Below are 15,192 nucleotides of genomic sequence, written 5' to 3'. Positions count from 1 at the left end.
ATAGGTAAGGCCCTGGGCTCAATCTCAAAAATATAGAGAGAAAGGGAGGGTGGGGAAGAGAGTGGAGAGAGAGAGAAAGGGGATGGGGAGAAATTCAACAAGCCAAATGGGAACCAGAATTTGGAGAAAGATAATGGCAAATACAGTGTGGAATTTCGTTTTTGAAACAAGGTCTCATGTAGCCCAAGCTGGGCTCAATCTGATCCTCCTGTCTCCATCTCTAAGTTCTCTAAGTGAACCACATCTCCAGAGATCCGCCTGCCTCTGCCTCCTGAGCGCTGAGATTAAAGGCGTGTGCCACCCCCACCTGCCAAGGGCTTTATTAGCTGAAGTTTCTGGCGAGAGAACTTGTAGCAGATGAACAGCCCGGTTTGAAAACGAATCTCTTGTTGGCAGCATGGCTCAGGGTGTAGAACTTGCTTACTGTGCGAGCCTGATGGCCGGAGTGACCGAGCTGCCTTCCCAGAACCCACATAATGACGGAAGAAGAGAACCAATATTCAGAAGCCGCCCCTGACCGCCACACGACACAGTTATAACTAAACACACAATAAAACTTTAAACCTTAACTAAAATGTGAGAAGATAGGACTGGAGAGATGTCCTCCAGGTAAGGGCCTTTGCTGCTCTTCCAGAGAACTTGGATTCAGATCCCAGCACTCATGATGAGTGTAATGCCAGTTCCAGGGGATCTGGTACCCTCTTCTGGCCTCTGAAAGCACCTGCACGCGTGCACATAGCACACATGCACGAAGAGACATATACAAGTAAAAGTAAAATCTTCAATAAAACATAGGAAAATGCATGCTTTGATTCTGGGTTCAGTACACAGTCTCTCAATGCCAGGGAGATGTACTTTGACACACAATCCATGAGCACTGAGCTCAAGCTAGTCAGTGTGAGACACTGTGAAGATGATGATTCAATGATGATTCATGCTCACTCTCCAGCTCTCTGACACCATCAGTTCCCACAGCTGACGAATAATGCGCATTTCATAACTTTCCTACTGGAAAACTAAAAACCCTTGGAAGGCTCCCTGAAACCCAGGACACTTGCAAAATCTGAGGAACCAATGGCTGTAGGCTCCTTTTGCTCTTGGGATGCAGCTATACGAGGAACTATGAAGCAATGGCATTGCAGTAAAGGCCACCAAAAAGGAGTATGTGGTTTCTAAATCAAGGAAGTTCCCACCCCATGTTTATGACTCAAGCCCTGGCTGTTCCAGCTCAGAGGGTCACCTGCCTCTGCTTCCCAGGCTGAGATTAAAGGTGGGCGCCAGCTGTCTATTAGTGGGCCCAGCTACCATGTAACGTGCTGATTTCTTGTCAAGAAAGTATTTACTAATTTTCTTTTTAAAGAAACATTTGCTGGAGAAACTCCAATGAGGTGATTCAATTTCTTCCATACATCCCTGTATCAGAGAGAATACAGTGTTTGTTTTTCTGTGTCTGGGTTACCTCACTATTTTCTAAGTCCATCTATTTTCCCAAAAAGTTCATAAATTCCCTTTTCTTTATAGCTTACTAGAATTGTACCGTGTGTGCCCTGTTTTAGTTATTCAGCCACCAGCTGGAAAGACACCTCGGCCATCCGTATTTCCTAGCCACTGTGCCTAGCACAGCAATGAACACAAACATGCAAGCTGGATTTCTTCCACTTTTCTTTGTCTAACAAAACTCGTTTCCGTAAGATCTATTTTTTGACTTGTGAGTTTGATTTTTTGTAATTTTGTTTTTATCTCATGTGTATGAGTGTTTTATCGGCGTGTTTGTGTACCACATCTATGTCTAGTGACCGCACAGGTCAACAGCAGACACAGAAGCTGGAACTGGAGTTACTGATGGCTGTGAGCTACCACGTGGGTGCTGGAAACTGAACCCTGTCCTCTGCAGGAACAAGTGCTCTTGACCACTGAGCCATCTCTCTAGCGTAAGGTTTTTGCCCTGTTTTGTTTTTTAAAGCAGGAGTTCCAGGGCACCAAGCTCTAAATACCCTTTCAAAACAAACCTGTAAATATTGTATTAGCAGAGGCTGTAGAATGCCTAAGGTCCTAGGTTCATTCCACACCACATCAATAAAAAATGTCCGTGTCTTGTCAGCCATGGTGGCTGAGGCCAAGGCGGAAGACTCTGGAGACCTCACAGAATGAGTAGCAGGCTGATCTGGGCTGAATAATGATATTCTTTCTTAAATTTAACTAACTAACTAACTAAGTAAGTAAGTAATTTAATAAATGTTTGTTGTTTTCACACTGAATAACTTCTCAAATCCTGGAACTAGAGTGGACAGAGGCCTCATCTCTCAATGCTGGTTTCCCCAAATGACCTGCCTTTCCCCACAAAGAACAAAAAATCACGTGACTTCAAGTGCAAAACAGATCAAGTGACACAACAGATCAAGCTGTTGAGGATGTGGAGAAAGGGGAACACTCTGCCATTCCTGGTGGGAGTGCAAACTTGTACAGCTACTTTGGAAATCAATTATGTGGTTTCTCAGAAAATTAGATTTACCTCAAGACGCAGCTATAGCACTTCTGGACATATAGGCAAAGGATGTTCCACCATACAAGGACATTTGCTCAACTATGTTCATAGCAGCTTTATTTGTAGCGGTCAGAAACTGGAAACAACCTAGATGTCCCTCAACCAAAGAATGGGTAAAGAGAATGTGGTACATTTACACAATGGAATTATTACGCAGCTATTAATCCCAGCACTTAGGAGGCAGAGGCAGGTAGACTTTGATGCCAGCCTGGTCTATAGAGTGAGTTCTAGGACAGCCCAGGCTACACAGAGAAACCCTGTCTCAAAAAAAAAATTATGAAATTTGCCTGCAAATGGATGTAACTAGAAAAGATCATCCTGAGTGAGATTACCCAGACCAAGAAAGACAAACATGGTATGTACTCACTTATAAGTGGACATTAGCTGTAAAGTACAGGATAACCAGAGACCCAGACCCAGAGAAGCTAAGTAACAAGGAGGGTCTAAGGTGTTGGGGGGGAGGGGTCACAAGAATCTCACTGATAAACAGGAGGAGGGGACTGGAAAGGGATTGGGGGTGGGGATGGAAACAGGAAGGATCAGATGTGGGGAGGGGGGAGGGAGAGAGTCCTGGGAGAGACAGCTAGAATGGGGACGGGCATCTCTGAAATGAGTTAGAAACCTACAACAATGGAAACTCCCAGGAATCTATGAGGGTGACCCTAGCTAAGACTCCCAGCAATGGGGGCCATGTAGCCTGAGCCAGCCATCTCCGTAACCAGGCAAGACTCTCAACTTACACTGCCTACAAGATGTGCAGGGGTAAAGATGGAACAGAATGGCCAACCAAAGACTGGTCCAGCTTGAGACCCATGCCATGAGAGGGAGCCCATCGCTGACACTGTCACGATGCTCTGCAGTACTTGCAGACAGGCGCCTAGCACAACCACCGTCAGAGAGGTTTCACCCAGCAACTGGTGGAAACAGACGCAGAGACCCACAGTCAAACCTTAGGTGGAGCTTAGGGAATCTTGCCAAAGAGGGGCACCAAAGGATTGTAGGAGCCAGACGAGTCAAGGATACCTCAAGAAAACCTAAAGAACCAGCTAACTTGGGCCCAGAGGCGCTCACAGAGAAGAACCACCAACCAGGGAGCTTCCAAGGGACTGACCTAGACCTTCTGCACATAGGTAACAGTTGTGCAGCTTGGTCTTCATGCAGGACTCCTAACAGGGGGAGCACGGGCTGTCTCTGACTCTGTTGCCCGCCTGTACACTGGGAGGCCTTGTCTAGCCTCACCATGAGAAGATGCACAGTCTTACTGCAACTTGAAATGCCAAGGCTGATTGATAGCCACAGAAGGCCTCCCCTTCTCTGAAGAGAAAGGGGGGAGGAGTGGATGGGGGAGAGAAGCGGCAGAAGGACTGGGAGAAGAGGAGGAGACTTTGGTCAGGATGTAAAGTTAATTGATTAATTAAAAAATATATTTAAGGATTCAAAAAACAAAAAAAAGTAAACAAAAAAAAAAAACCAGATCAAATTCCTATAATGACCAACAGATGTCGCTGTGCTTCCCTTAAAATGTAAAAGATAGGGCTGGGAAGCTGTGTCAGGGTTTAGAGCGAGTACTGCCCTCACAGAGGACCAGCATTCAGTCCCCACCACCCACCTAGGACGGCTCACGGGTCATTCCAGCTCCAGGGGACCCGACCTTTGTGACCACCCATGTGCATACACATACACAGAAATACAAATAAAATGCATCTTTAGAAAAGATTTAAACTAGCTCAAGGCGCAGGGAACAGTTTAGTGAAGAATCCGAAGCAGCTGGACTTGGAAGTCAACCTTCCATGCTAGGCATGGTGGAACATGCCTTTAAGCCCAGCCCTCAGGAGGCAGAGGCAGGAAGGTTATCGTATGTATGAGTTTGGTTTACAGAGTTCCAGGCCAGCACGTATTTGGGAGGAGGAGGCAGGAGCATTGTGAGGCCAGCCTAGGCTATACAGTGATACCCTTTTAGAAAACAACAAAAAACTAAAATCTTTGTGTTGCAAAGGACACTATAAAGAAAACTAAAAGCCCACAGGATGAATGTTTTCAAACAATGTATCTGGTCTTGTAACCACAATATATCAAGAATTCTTATATAAATCAATTAAAAGATAATCCAGGGATCTGGAGAAATGGCTCAGCAGTTACAAGCTCTGGTTTTCCTGCAGAGGACCACAGTTAGGTTCCCAGAACCACATCAGGTGGCTCACAGCAGTACGCTTCTACAGTTCCAGGGGTCCAGCGCCCCTTCGAAACTTCATAGGTTCACACACACACACACAGGAGTATACATGTGTGCACGTGTGTGCGTGCTGTCAAAGGTGCACATGCGCACACACACACATATATTAAAATCTGTAAAATCTGCTTAATTTTTTAAAAAAGATAATCCATTATTATGGCTGCGGATAATTCTCAAACAAAAAAACAAAAGTACGTGCAGAGAGGCAGAGCAATGGCTCATATTTATAACTCCTGTACTCGGGAAGCAGAGAAAGGAGGATCACAAGTTGGCAGCTAGCCTGGGCTGCATGTTTCAGACAGCCCAGACTGTGCCGTGAGACCTTATCTCCAGAGATAAGGCAGAACACAAGGCTATGAAGGGGACCTGGAAAGGAGGGAAGCTCCAAGAAGTGGGGAAGGAGGAGAAGACGGGAGGAGGACAAGATAGGAGGAGGACAAGATAGGAGGAGGGAAAAGGAAATGGGATCAATAACACTAACGATGCTGGAAAAAGCCAGAAGGCATCATCTTATTTTATATTTACTTAAAATTACATAAATTTAAATGAAACTAAATTACACATTTGTAGCCTAAATGAAGTTGTGCCACTTGGGGTGACAGTGTTCCTCCAGAAGCCACAGACTAATAAAATCCCAGCCAGTTGTGGTGGCTCACACCTTTAGTCCCGGCATTTGGGAAGCAGAGGCAGAAAGGTCTCTGTGAGTTCCAGGACAGCCAGAGTTGTTATACAGAGAAACCCTGTCTCAAAAAACCAAAACAAATAAACAACAAAAAATCGGAAGGAGCAGCCAAGGGAGGAAAGCAATCAGTCCGAACCAGCTGTGATGCCGACCAGCAACAACAATGACCAAATGGCAAGACAGCCCGAAAGGAGCAGTAATGGCACTGGTGTCCTGGGACTCACCACTCAGCCAACAGGAGGGAAATTCATGTTCTGTAAGAGGCACAGCTGCTGAGGCCGGGAAGTCGGAGAACTAATACTGCCGATTTCCTAAACCAGTGTAATTCCCAGCCGCATTTTAAATACTGATCCATAAAACCACAGAGGAGTTTAGCTCTCAACTCCCATCAAAGAAGCTTTTTGCTTGTTTTTGTTTGTTTGTTTTGTTTTTCAATACAGGGTTTCTCTGGGTAGCTTTGGCTGTCCTGGACTCACTCTGTAGACCAGGCTGACCAGGAACTCACAGAGACCCAGTTGCCTCTGCCTCCCAGAGCGCTGGGGTTCCAGGAGCGAGCCACCGCACCTGGCTGAAGCTTCTTTATAACAAAAACCAAACAAAAGCCACAGCTGGTCAAAATGCAGAGACCAACAACTGTGGGATGCCAGCCCTGTCATCAGTTGATACACTTGAGGGTCAGGGAACAAAGGAAGGGGTGGGGAGGATTGCCAGAGATAGCGAAATAGCTTCTGTTTGACCTGGGACCTGCTCCCCGGGAACCCCAGCAATCTAGTTCCTAAGCAAGACCCAAAGAGTGGCCACACGGATGACATGGCAACCTAGATGAGGATTCTCACAAGCCTTCTGCCCTAGAGAAGAACACAGGCTGCCGAGAGAGGAGGAGTCATCTTCCTCAGATAGGTTAGCCAACTCCAAGAGGTCAGTCGTAAAAACAAATTATCTCAGCAGACTGTATCTATGAATACATATGTAACAATTATACTTAAAGAGAAAGAGGCCATGAGAAGTTGCTGAGAGGAGGAGGACCTGGAGGGAAGGGAGACACGGAGAAATGATGGAAATGCAGTACTCACACATAAAATCTTCAAGAAAAACGAGCAACAGAAAATAAAACACCAACAAGAACTCTCTCCCACATGAACTGATTGGCCTGCTCTATGATCACCTCCCCCTGAGGGGGAGCAGCCTTACCAGGCCACAGAGGAAGACAATGCAGCCAGTCCTGATAAGACCTGATAGAATAGGATCAGAAGGAAGGAGAGGAGGACCTCCCCTATTAGTGGACTTGGGGAGGGGCATGGGTGGAGAAGGGGGAAGGAGTGTGGGATTAGAAGGGGAGGAGGGAGGGAGCTACAGGGAGGATACAAAGTGAATAAACTGTAATTAATAAAAATAAAAAGTAAAACACAAAGCCAGGTGGTGGAGGCACATGCCTTCAATCCCAGCATTCAGGAAGCAGAGGCAGGCGGATCTGAGTTCGAGGCCAGCCTGATCTACAGAGTGAGTCCCAGCACAGCCAAGGCTACACAGAGAAAACATGCCTCAAACAAACAAACAAAAAATAACACACACACACACACACACACACACTGAAGCACTAGAATGACTAAAACAGACACATAGACCATCCGATTGGTAAGAACCGGAGAAACTGGAGCCTGTCATCCTACCTTGTGGAAAGGATTATAAAATGGTACAAACTCTTGTCTTTAAAATTTATTTTTATTTATTTTTGACTTTTGTGTGTATGAGTGTCTGCATGGGACTGAGATGATGGAGGTCAGGTGCCTGCAGAATGTAGAGGTTCTGGTCCTCTGGGAGAGCAGTATGTGCTCTTGACCACTGACTGAGCCACGTCTCCCAACCCTGTCACACGCTTCATTTTTGTTTGTTTTTCCAGACAGGCTTTCTCTGTGTAGCCCTGGCTGCCCTGGCACTTGCTCTGTAGACCAGGCTGGCCTTGAACTCTGGGATCTGCCTGCCTCTGCCTCCTGGGAGCTGGAAATAAGAGGCACCAGCAGCAGCAGCCTGGCTGTTTCTCAACCCCTATACTGCTGGCAAACTCTTGCTCTTCTACTTTCAGGTTGAACTTAGAGCTAGAGAATAAAGAGCACTGGTCGTGTGCTCTGGTCTGAGAGCTGTGAATCACTCTGATCGGGTCTTACACATCTCGTTGGTTCTAACCTAAGAGCATGAGCTCACAGTGGAGAAACTTTGTAGTCTGACTCACACAGAGGCTTGACAGAGGCAGCAGTTCAGAAATGCTGTTCCGAGTCGGCATGTGCCCGCTGGTTTCAATGCTGTAACTACACACCAGCTGCAAGTTATTAACGGAGTAGCTCACTGACACTGTTCCCAGTCAAAGGCCGCTTAGCATAAAACCTCAACCGGACAGATGTGGTGGCCCATGGGTGTGGTCTTCTCACTGAGACAGGAGGATTGCCATGAACTCAAGACCAGCCTGGGGTAGGTAGTGAGTTCCAAGCCAGGGCTTGGAAAACAATCTACCACCAAGCAATACTGTCTTCGTGTTTCCGTTACTGTGAAGAGACACCATGACCTCCTCGGCAACTCTGTCAAGGAGAACCCTTAACTGGGGCTGGTGTACAGCTCAGGGGTTAGCTCACCGTCCCGTTAGGAAACAGGTATGGTAGTGCTCCCGGCGCCACACATGGCCGCGCACAGGCAGACACAGCGATGGAGAGGGAGCTGGAAGGTCTTTGGCTGGATTGGCAGGCAGCAGAAAGAGCGAGAGCGGGCCCCACAGTGGACCCCACAGTGACACACCCCTCCTAATGCCACTCCCTAAGCATTAATAGATGGGTCTGTGGAGGCCGGTCTTAATTCAAACCATCACAAACACCCTTGAACCTTGGTGTCCTTGTGCACATGATAAGCGCTGGAGAAGCCAGGAAAGTTAACTGTGCAGGCTTTCTTGTCAAAGAAGGAAATGTTTACCTGTCTTCCTCCTGGAATGCTGGGGGCGGGGAGGGGGGATGTCAATCCAACCCTTTGCTATCTGCGGGGCCTGGCTTCACCTGAACCCCCCAGAACATTACGTTTATTTGTCTCAGAGCCCGTTTCCCCTTCAGATCGTGAGCATTGCTTCTTAGTCCACAAGCCATCCTTCTAGAAGACATCGTTGCTCTCTACAACAGCCCGAGTAACTCGTGCACTAGCTATCTCGGGCCAGGTCAGTCCTGACGCCCACAGGCATTATGGGAGGGCATTCCCTCAGCTCTTCTCCCTAGAACCTTATCTTGAGCACTGTTTCTGCATCAACAGAACCCATCTTTATGGAAAAGGCCATCTGCACTTTGTAAAGAGTTTCAATGTAAACGTGTCTTAAGAACACTTGGGTACGCTTAGACTGAGTTCACCGTCATCAGGAAACCTTTTTCCAAAGTTGTGCTGTGCTTAAATATGGCTAAAATAACCCCCCCTGGAGTCAGACTCCAGAAGTCTGACCAGCAGCAGCTCAGTCAGCTGGACTGAGCTCATTCTTACCTCTAGCCGCGCTGCTGGCAGGTCTGTGCATCACAGCTGTGTGTGGTGCCCGAGACAGTGTTGGGCAGAAGACAGTGTTGGCGTTACAGACAGCTATGAGCAACCATGTGAGTACCGGGACGTGAACGTGGCTCCTCTGGAAGAAGACCAAGTGCTCTGGGCTGCTGGCCCATCCCTTCAGCCCCTCGAATGGAGTTTTAAATGAAACCTACATGGAGATATCCACAGGCCATGAAATCCACCCTTTTCACATGTTCCATCCTGTTTTCACTCTATGTGGTTGTCTGACGTTACCACTATCTAATTTTAGAACCTTTTTACCTCCCCAAAAGAGGAAAGCCCATACTCAGTGCAGGCTCCTACAGTCTCCCGCACCCCAGAGAACCACTAGTCCACTGCGTCTGCGGGTTCTCTGGTTCCGATCCATTACGTAGTATGTGGCCTTTGGGAATTGGCTTCTTTCCGTTTGAACAGCATTTTTAGGTTAATCCGGGTCACGACCTTTGAGACCTTCACTCCTTTTATGGTTCATCAGATTCTGTGGCATAACAACATTTCCCTTATGCCTTCACCAGTCAGGGGACATTTCAGTTGCTTGCAGTTTGGGGCCATTATAAATAATATTTCCATGAATTTTCACATACAAGTTTTTGTGTTAACATCTGCTTTAATGTCTTTGGGATATACTCATAGACATGAATTTATTGGGTTTTATGGTTTTTACTGGATTTGGCGGTGCATGGTTTTGATTCCAGCACTCAGGAGGAGTTCTGAGATTCAAGGCCAGCCTGACATACACAGCAAGTTCCAGGTCAGCCACAGCTACCTAGCCAGACACTGTCTCAAAACCTTTTTTTTTTTTTTTTTTTTAAGTTATCAAACTACTTTTCAGAGTGGTTTTTACCAAAGCTGGGCATTGTCATTTATGGTCCTAGCACTTGGAAGGCAAAGGCAGAAAGATCAGGAGTTAAAGGCCAGCCTGAGCTACAAGAGACCTTGTCTCAAAAAACAAAACTTAAACTCAAATCAGAAGGGGGTCTGGAGAGATTGCTGATTGGATATAAACACTCACTTCTCTTGCAAAGGACCTGAGGTCAGTTCCTAGCACCCATGTCAGGCAGCTCACAATCATCTGCTACTCCAACTCTAGGGCTTCAACACAATTCTCACCTCTGTATGTTGTTTTTAACAAAATCTCAGACTTTCAATTTTACCAACAAAGACTTGGGAGCCAGATGGTGGGGTAAAACCAGGCTAGCTCAGAAAGGTGGAGAAAGCACCCAGCTGACTTTTCTCCTCAGTTGGTGTCCCAAAAAGATTTTATGTGTACCTGATGCCCAAGGTCAGAAGAGGCATCAGCTCGTCTGCAACTGGAGTTACAAATAGTTGTGAACCACCATATGGGTGCTGGGAATTGAACCTGGGTCTGTATGAGCAGCAAGTGCTCTTAACCACTGAGCCATTTCTCCAGTAATCCCCTACCCACCACCCTTTTTTTGAAGCAGAGTTTCACAAAGCCCAGGATAGCCTTAAACTCACTCTCTACGTAACTGAGAATGACCTTGAACATCTGATCTTTCTGCCTCTGCCTCCCCAGTGCTGGGATTGTAGTTATATGCCACCATACCTGGTTCATGTGATACTGGGGCTCAAACCAGGACCTTGTATATACTAGGCAAGCAGTCTACCAAACGAGGTGCATCTCCAGTCCCAGCTTCCCTCTTTACGGCACTAAAATAGTGAAAACTGATTATTTCAGCATCTCCTGAGCACTTACTGTGAGCCAGCCTCTAGAAACTCAAAGATGAGAAGGATTCAAATCCTTAAGTAGCTTATAGTCAATGGTCTGGCAGAACTACTGTAACAAGTTAGCGTAATACAAAATACATGCAGCGACAAAGCTGCATTCAGGGAAATGAACATAGAGCCTGGGAGATGGAAACTACACTAAGGGAGCCGGGGACAGGTTTGCATAATAGTTAATGCCATCGTGGGGGTCGTTAACACCTTTGGGGTCTCAGCTTCTGCATCACCAGACCTGTTCTTCCCAAGGCTACTCAAACCTTTCTGGGCTAGAACAGAAGGGGACCCTAAAAGGAACTGCTCAAAAACAGAGACCCACCTAGGAGTGCTGGCACTCAATGCACCCCAGTTACGGGGGAAAAGAAATGTAACCTCAGTAGATTCTGGGTTTACCTGGATCGTAATTCTGTCCAAGGCATCTCCAGAACATTTTGGAACTGTGGCCTTGGAGTCTCTGCCTCTCCCTCTTCTCGCAGGATTACAGGCGGGAGCCAACCTTCCTGCTTATCATTCTGCCTTTGCTTAGTACTTCAATCAACTGAGGTTACACAGTGTTCGTTCTCGTTGTAGTGGGGAGTGGGGTCTCAACCCAGGCAGTACTGGCAGCCCCCGCGGGATGGAGGCGGGACGACCAGTTCAAGGTCATCTGCAGCCGCCCCGTGAACCAAGAGGCCGGCAAAGGCTCCCGAGGAGAGCCTGTCGCAAACCAAACACACAGGGAAGGCGCCGACCGAGTTCCGCAAAGCTGGGCTCTTCCAACAAGGCCGCGCGTCCTAATCCCGACCCTTTCGGAGGAAAGCGCGGGTGGAAGAAGCACAGAGCTCCAGCCCACCACCGCCGTTTCCTGGCGTCCCCACGCGGGAGCGGCGCCGGGAGCCCTCGAGCCGCCGGCTGGGAGCGCGGCGGCCCCCGCGACGGCCCTCGGCTCGTCGCGACCCTGGCTGCGGGCCCCGGGGCTCCCGCCGCCTCCACGCCGCGCCGCGCGGGGGTCAGGCGGAGGACAGCGGCGCGGGCGGGGGGAGGCGGGCGGGGGCGGGGCCGGGCCACGTGACCGGCGCGCCCGCCCCGCGGCCCCCGAGCCCGCCGCCCGCCCGGCTGCCGCTCCCGGCGTGCCCCGCACTCCCCGCCGCCCGCCGCCGGCCCCTCCTTCTTTCTCGTCCCAGTGCACCGAGCCGGAGCCGAGCCGCCGCCGCCGCAGCCTCAGCCGCGGGCACTATGGTAAGGCGGGCGCGCCGGCGGGCGAGGGGATGCCGGGCGCGGCGCGGGCCCCCGCGGCCGCCATCTTCCCGCCGCGGCCTGGGCGGCGGGCGCTCCCGCGCTGCGGCCCCGCCGCTCGAGGCCTGCGGCCGCCCGCACTCCCGGGGCGGGAGGGCCCGGCGCGAGAGGGCCGCTCGGCGGGGCCCGGCGCCGCCGGGGGCTGCTCACCGGAGCGTGGTAAGGTCGGTGCGTGCCCGGGAGCCGGCGAGGCTCCAGGCGGCCGCCCGTGCGACCGTCGTGAGGACCTTGAGCAGGTGGGACGCCCGCGCCTCCCCGCCTCCCCGCCCGGGCAGCTCCCCGCCGCACCCGTTACTTTGGAAGCGGCTGCCAATGGGCGGTGGTGCGTTTTTGCTGTAACCGCGCAGCGGTTGGAGTTTACGCACTGATTCTCTTTCCTTATGAGGAAGCATCAGTGGCTGAGACGACTTTAAAGAAAAAGCAGTAGAAGCATTAGCCGAAATCCTGGGGTGTGTGTGTGTGTGTGTGTTTAAGGCCTGCAGCGTTGACACAATACAGAAGGTATTTTTTGCTGCTGCTCCTGAAGCTCTGACATCACCCAGTGAAATAGGAAACATTTCAGGCATGGCTTAACTCGTATTTGTCCCTTCCCACCCTCCCGTTAGCCTTTTTTCTCCGTACTCCTTTAAGAAGGATGAATGGGCAGCATGAGTTGGGCATTTTAGGTGTGTCTTCTGATAGTTAAATGGGACAGATCTAATAGGACTGCTTACTCTGTTTGGTGCAGTTTTTGAAATAGTCCGGCCATACTGTTAGTCAGTGATTCTGGCTAAAGCCAAAATACTTGTTCTAAATTTCCGTCCTTTGTTTGTTTTCAGGCATCTGGAGTTACAGTGAATGATGAAGTCATCAAAGTTTTTAATGATATGAAAGTAAGAAAATCTTCTACACAAGAGGAGATCAAAAAAAGAAAGAAAGCAGTTCTCTTCTGTTTAAGCGATGACAAAAGACAAATAATTGTAGAGGAAGCGAAGCAGATCCTGGTGGGTGACATTGGTGATACTGTAGAGGACCCCTACACATCTTTTGTGAAGTTGCTCCCTCTGAACGATTGCCGATATGCTTTGTACGATGCCACATACGAAACAAAAGAGTCTAAGAAAGAAGACCTAGTATTTATATTCTGGTGTGTAAAAACAAAAGAAAAAAGTACTTTTTAAAATGCAAGGATTGTTTTTATCATAGTCAGTTTTTGCCTTTGTTTTTCTTTTGAAATTCAACATTTTCTCCCCCCGTAGGGCTCCTGAAAGTGCTCCGTTAAAAAGCAAGATGATTTATGCTAGCTCTAAAGATGCCATTAAAAAGAAATTTACAGGTATAAACGTTGACTGTTTTGTGCAGAAAAAAAAGATTATTATTTTTTTTTTTTAAATCATAGTAAGGTTAATGGGATGTGTTTTTTCTTTTTTCTTTTAGGTATTAAACATGAGTGGCAAGTAAATGGCCTGGACGATATTAAAGACCGCTCGACACTGGGAGAGAAACTGGGAGGCAGTGTGGTCGTTTCTCTCGAAGGAAAGCCACTATAAAATAATAGCCAAGTGCCATTTGATCTTAAGGGGCTTACATTTCTCCAGCTCAGTCCACTGGAATCGTATTAGGTTCTGTTTTTTTGTTTATTCCCTTTCCACTGGTCCCTTTCAACACAATGAATGAATGAATGAGTTTAAGAAGCCTGTCAGTGATTGCCATTAGACTGTTTAATGCGGCTACTTTTATGTAGAACCCGAGGAATGCCTTCCCCGTCTTATTTTAGCCAAAACAGCTGGTTCCATGCCTTCCTTGCAGTGAGCACAGTAGCGGATGTGACTGTCAATGTGAATGGCTTAGAGTGCTGCAGGGGTGGATGCTACAAGCTAAGTGAATGCCTTGGAAGTATTATCCCCTGCTCAGATGGGAAACTCTTCAGTATTATTTATAGTTGCACTTGATTACAGTTCTCTGAGGTGCTGGAGCATTCATACGCCTCACCTGCCTTGGCAAGCCTGTTTTTATGACATGGTAGCACAGATTTAACACTATGCGCTAAAAGCACTTTTTTTTTGTAATTCATTTAATCCCTTAAAAAGAATGCCAATTAAGTTTCATTACCCGTCATTAATTCATCATAGTATCTCAGAGTTCATTCCTCTTACCTGCCTATTTTCTTCAGTGTTGATGTCTTTGGTTTCCCATTGAGTGTACGCTACTGAATAAATGTAGGAGTTTTATGTTTACCGTATGAGTCTTGAAACCCGATGTTTTGAATATCAGTCATGATGGCAATTTCTGTACAAAAGAGCCTTAAATGGAACATTGTTTTGAGATCAGACCTCTGCCCTCACGAAAGTGGCCACGTTGCAATAAAAATTGTGGCATATTACAGAATGTTGCCTTGTTTTCCTTGGAAATTTTTGCAAATTATTATGTGAAATTTTAGGGTAAACAGTGATTAAGCCTAACACTGATATTTGGAATTTTTTTTCCTTTCAATACAGCACTCATGTCTTTTTCCAAATTGTTGGATTTCTTTGGTTTAAAAATATCTTAAAATCACTTACCTACAATCATAAAAAGAGTGGTACTTTTATAAATATGTTGATGTTCTACTGTGGAAAGCAGGATTTTTTTTTTTTTAACTTTGACATACTTCAGTATCTTATTTTCTAGATAAATTAGGATATTAATTCACAGTTACATTACTGAATAATTGAGTAGTAGAAGGATGTTTTTATTACTTGGTTAAATGAAATTAATTTGTAAAATGTCATTCAAAGGATTAATAATGATTTTGGTGTTTAGGAATGCTCATTTCAGCTAGATTCCTTAATATCTTTTCCAGATTGAATTGGAAAAAGGAAAATGGCATAGCAGTCTTAAACATTAGTAAGGTTTTGGCTGTGGTCCAGAGAGTTCTCCTTATAGAGAATCTGATCTGCTCAATGTGCGCACTTTGCTATTAGCCAGAGCTATTTATGGCAGACACATGCTTTTGTATCTTGTCATAGTCATCCACAGAAGGCAAAACTGGACTTGATTCTCCGGTATGCAAGACAGGCACGCTAGCGAACAGTCATTTGTGGCTCTGAACTTTTATGCCATAACTCTGCAGAATGCTTTTGTCAGAATATAGGAAACGAAAATATTTTTTTTTAAATATATGGAAGT

At 47.2% G+C, this 15,192-nt stretch overlaps 1 protein-coding gene across 2 annotated transcripts; it reads left to right on the top strand.

Moving 5' to 3' along the window:
* Positions 1-11,833: 11,833 nt before the first annotated feature.
* Cfl2 (cofilin 2) lies at positions 11,834-14,412 on the top strand. Of its 2 annotated transcripts, none has more exons than XM_021655233.2 (4): positions 11,834-11,988; positions 12,864-13,171; positions 13,284-13,360; positions 13,462-14,412. In XM_021655233.2, exons 1-4 carry the CDS (start codon positions 11,986-11,988, stop codon positions 13,572-13,574), a joined length of 501 nt encoding a protein of 166 aa, XP_021510908.1. In that variant the 5' UTR covers positions 11,834-11,985; the 3' UTR covers positions 13,575-14,412. The 2 variants fall into 2 exon arrangements, with proteins under 2 accessions (XP_021510908.1, XP_021510909.1); XM_021655234.2 differs by lacking the exon at positions 11,834-11,988 and adding an exon at positions 12,173-12,281.
* Positions 14,413-15,192: the final 780 nt, after the last annotated feature.

This window comes from Meriones unguiculatus, chromosome 7 (assembly GCF_030254825.1).
Source record: "Meriones unguiculatus strain TT.TT164.6M chromosome 7, Bangor_MerUng_6.1, whole genome shotgun sequence".
Lineage (NCBI taxonomy): Eukaryota > Metazoa > Chordata > Mammalia > Rodentia > Muridae > Meriones > Meriones unguiculatus.
The sequence above is the reverse complement of the archived record's forward strand: the minus strand, read 5'-3'. Positions and strand labels throughout refer to the sequence as shown.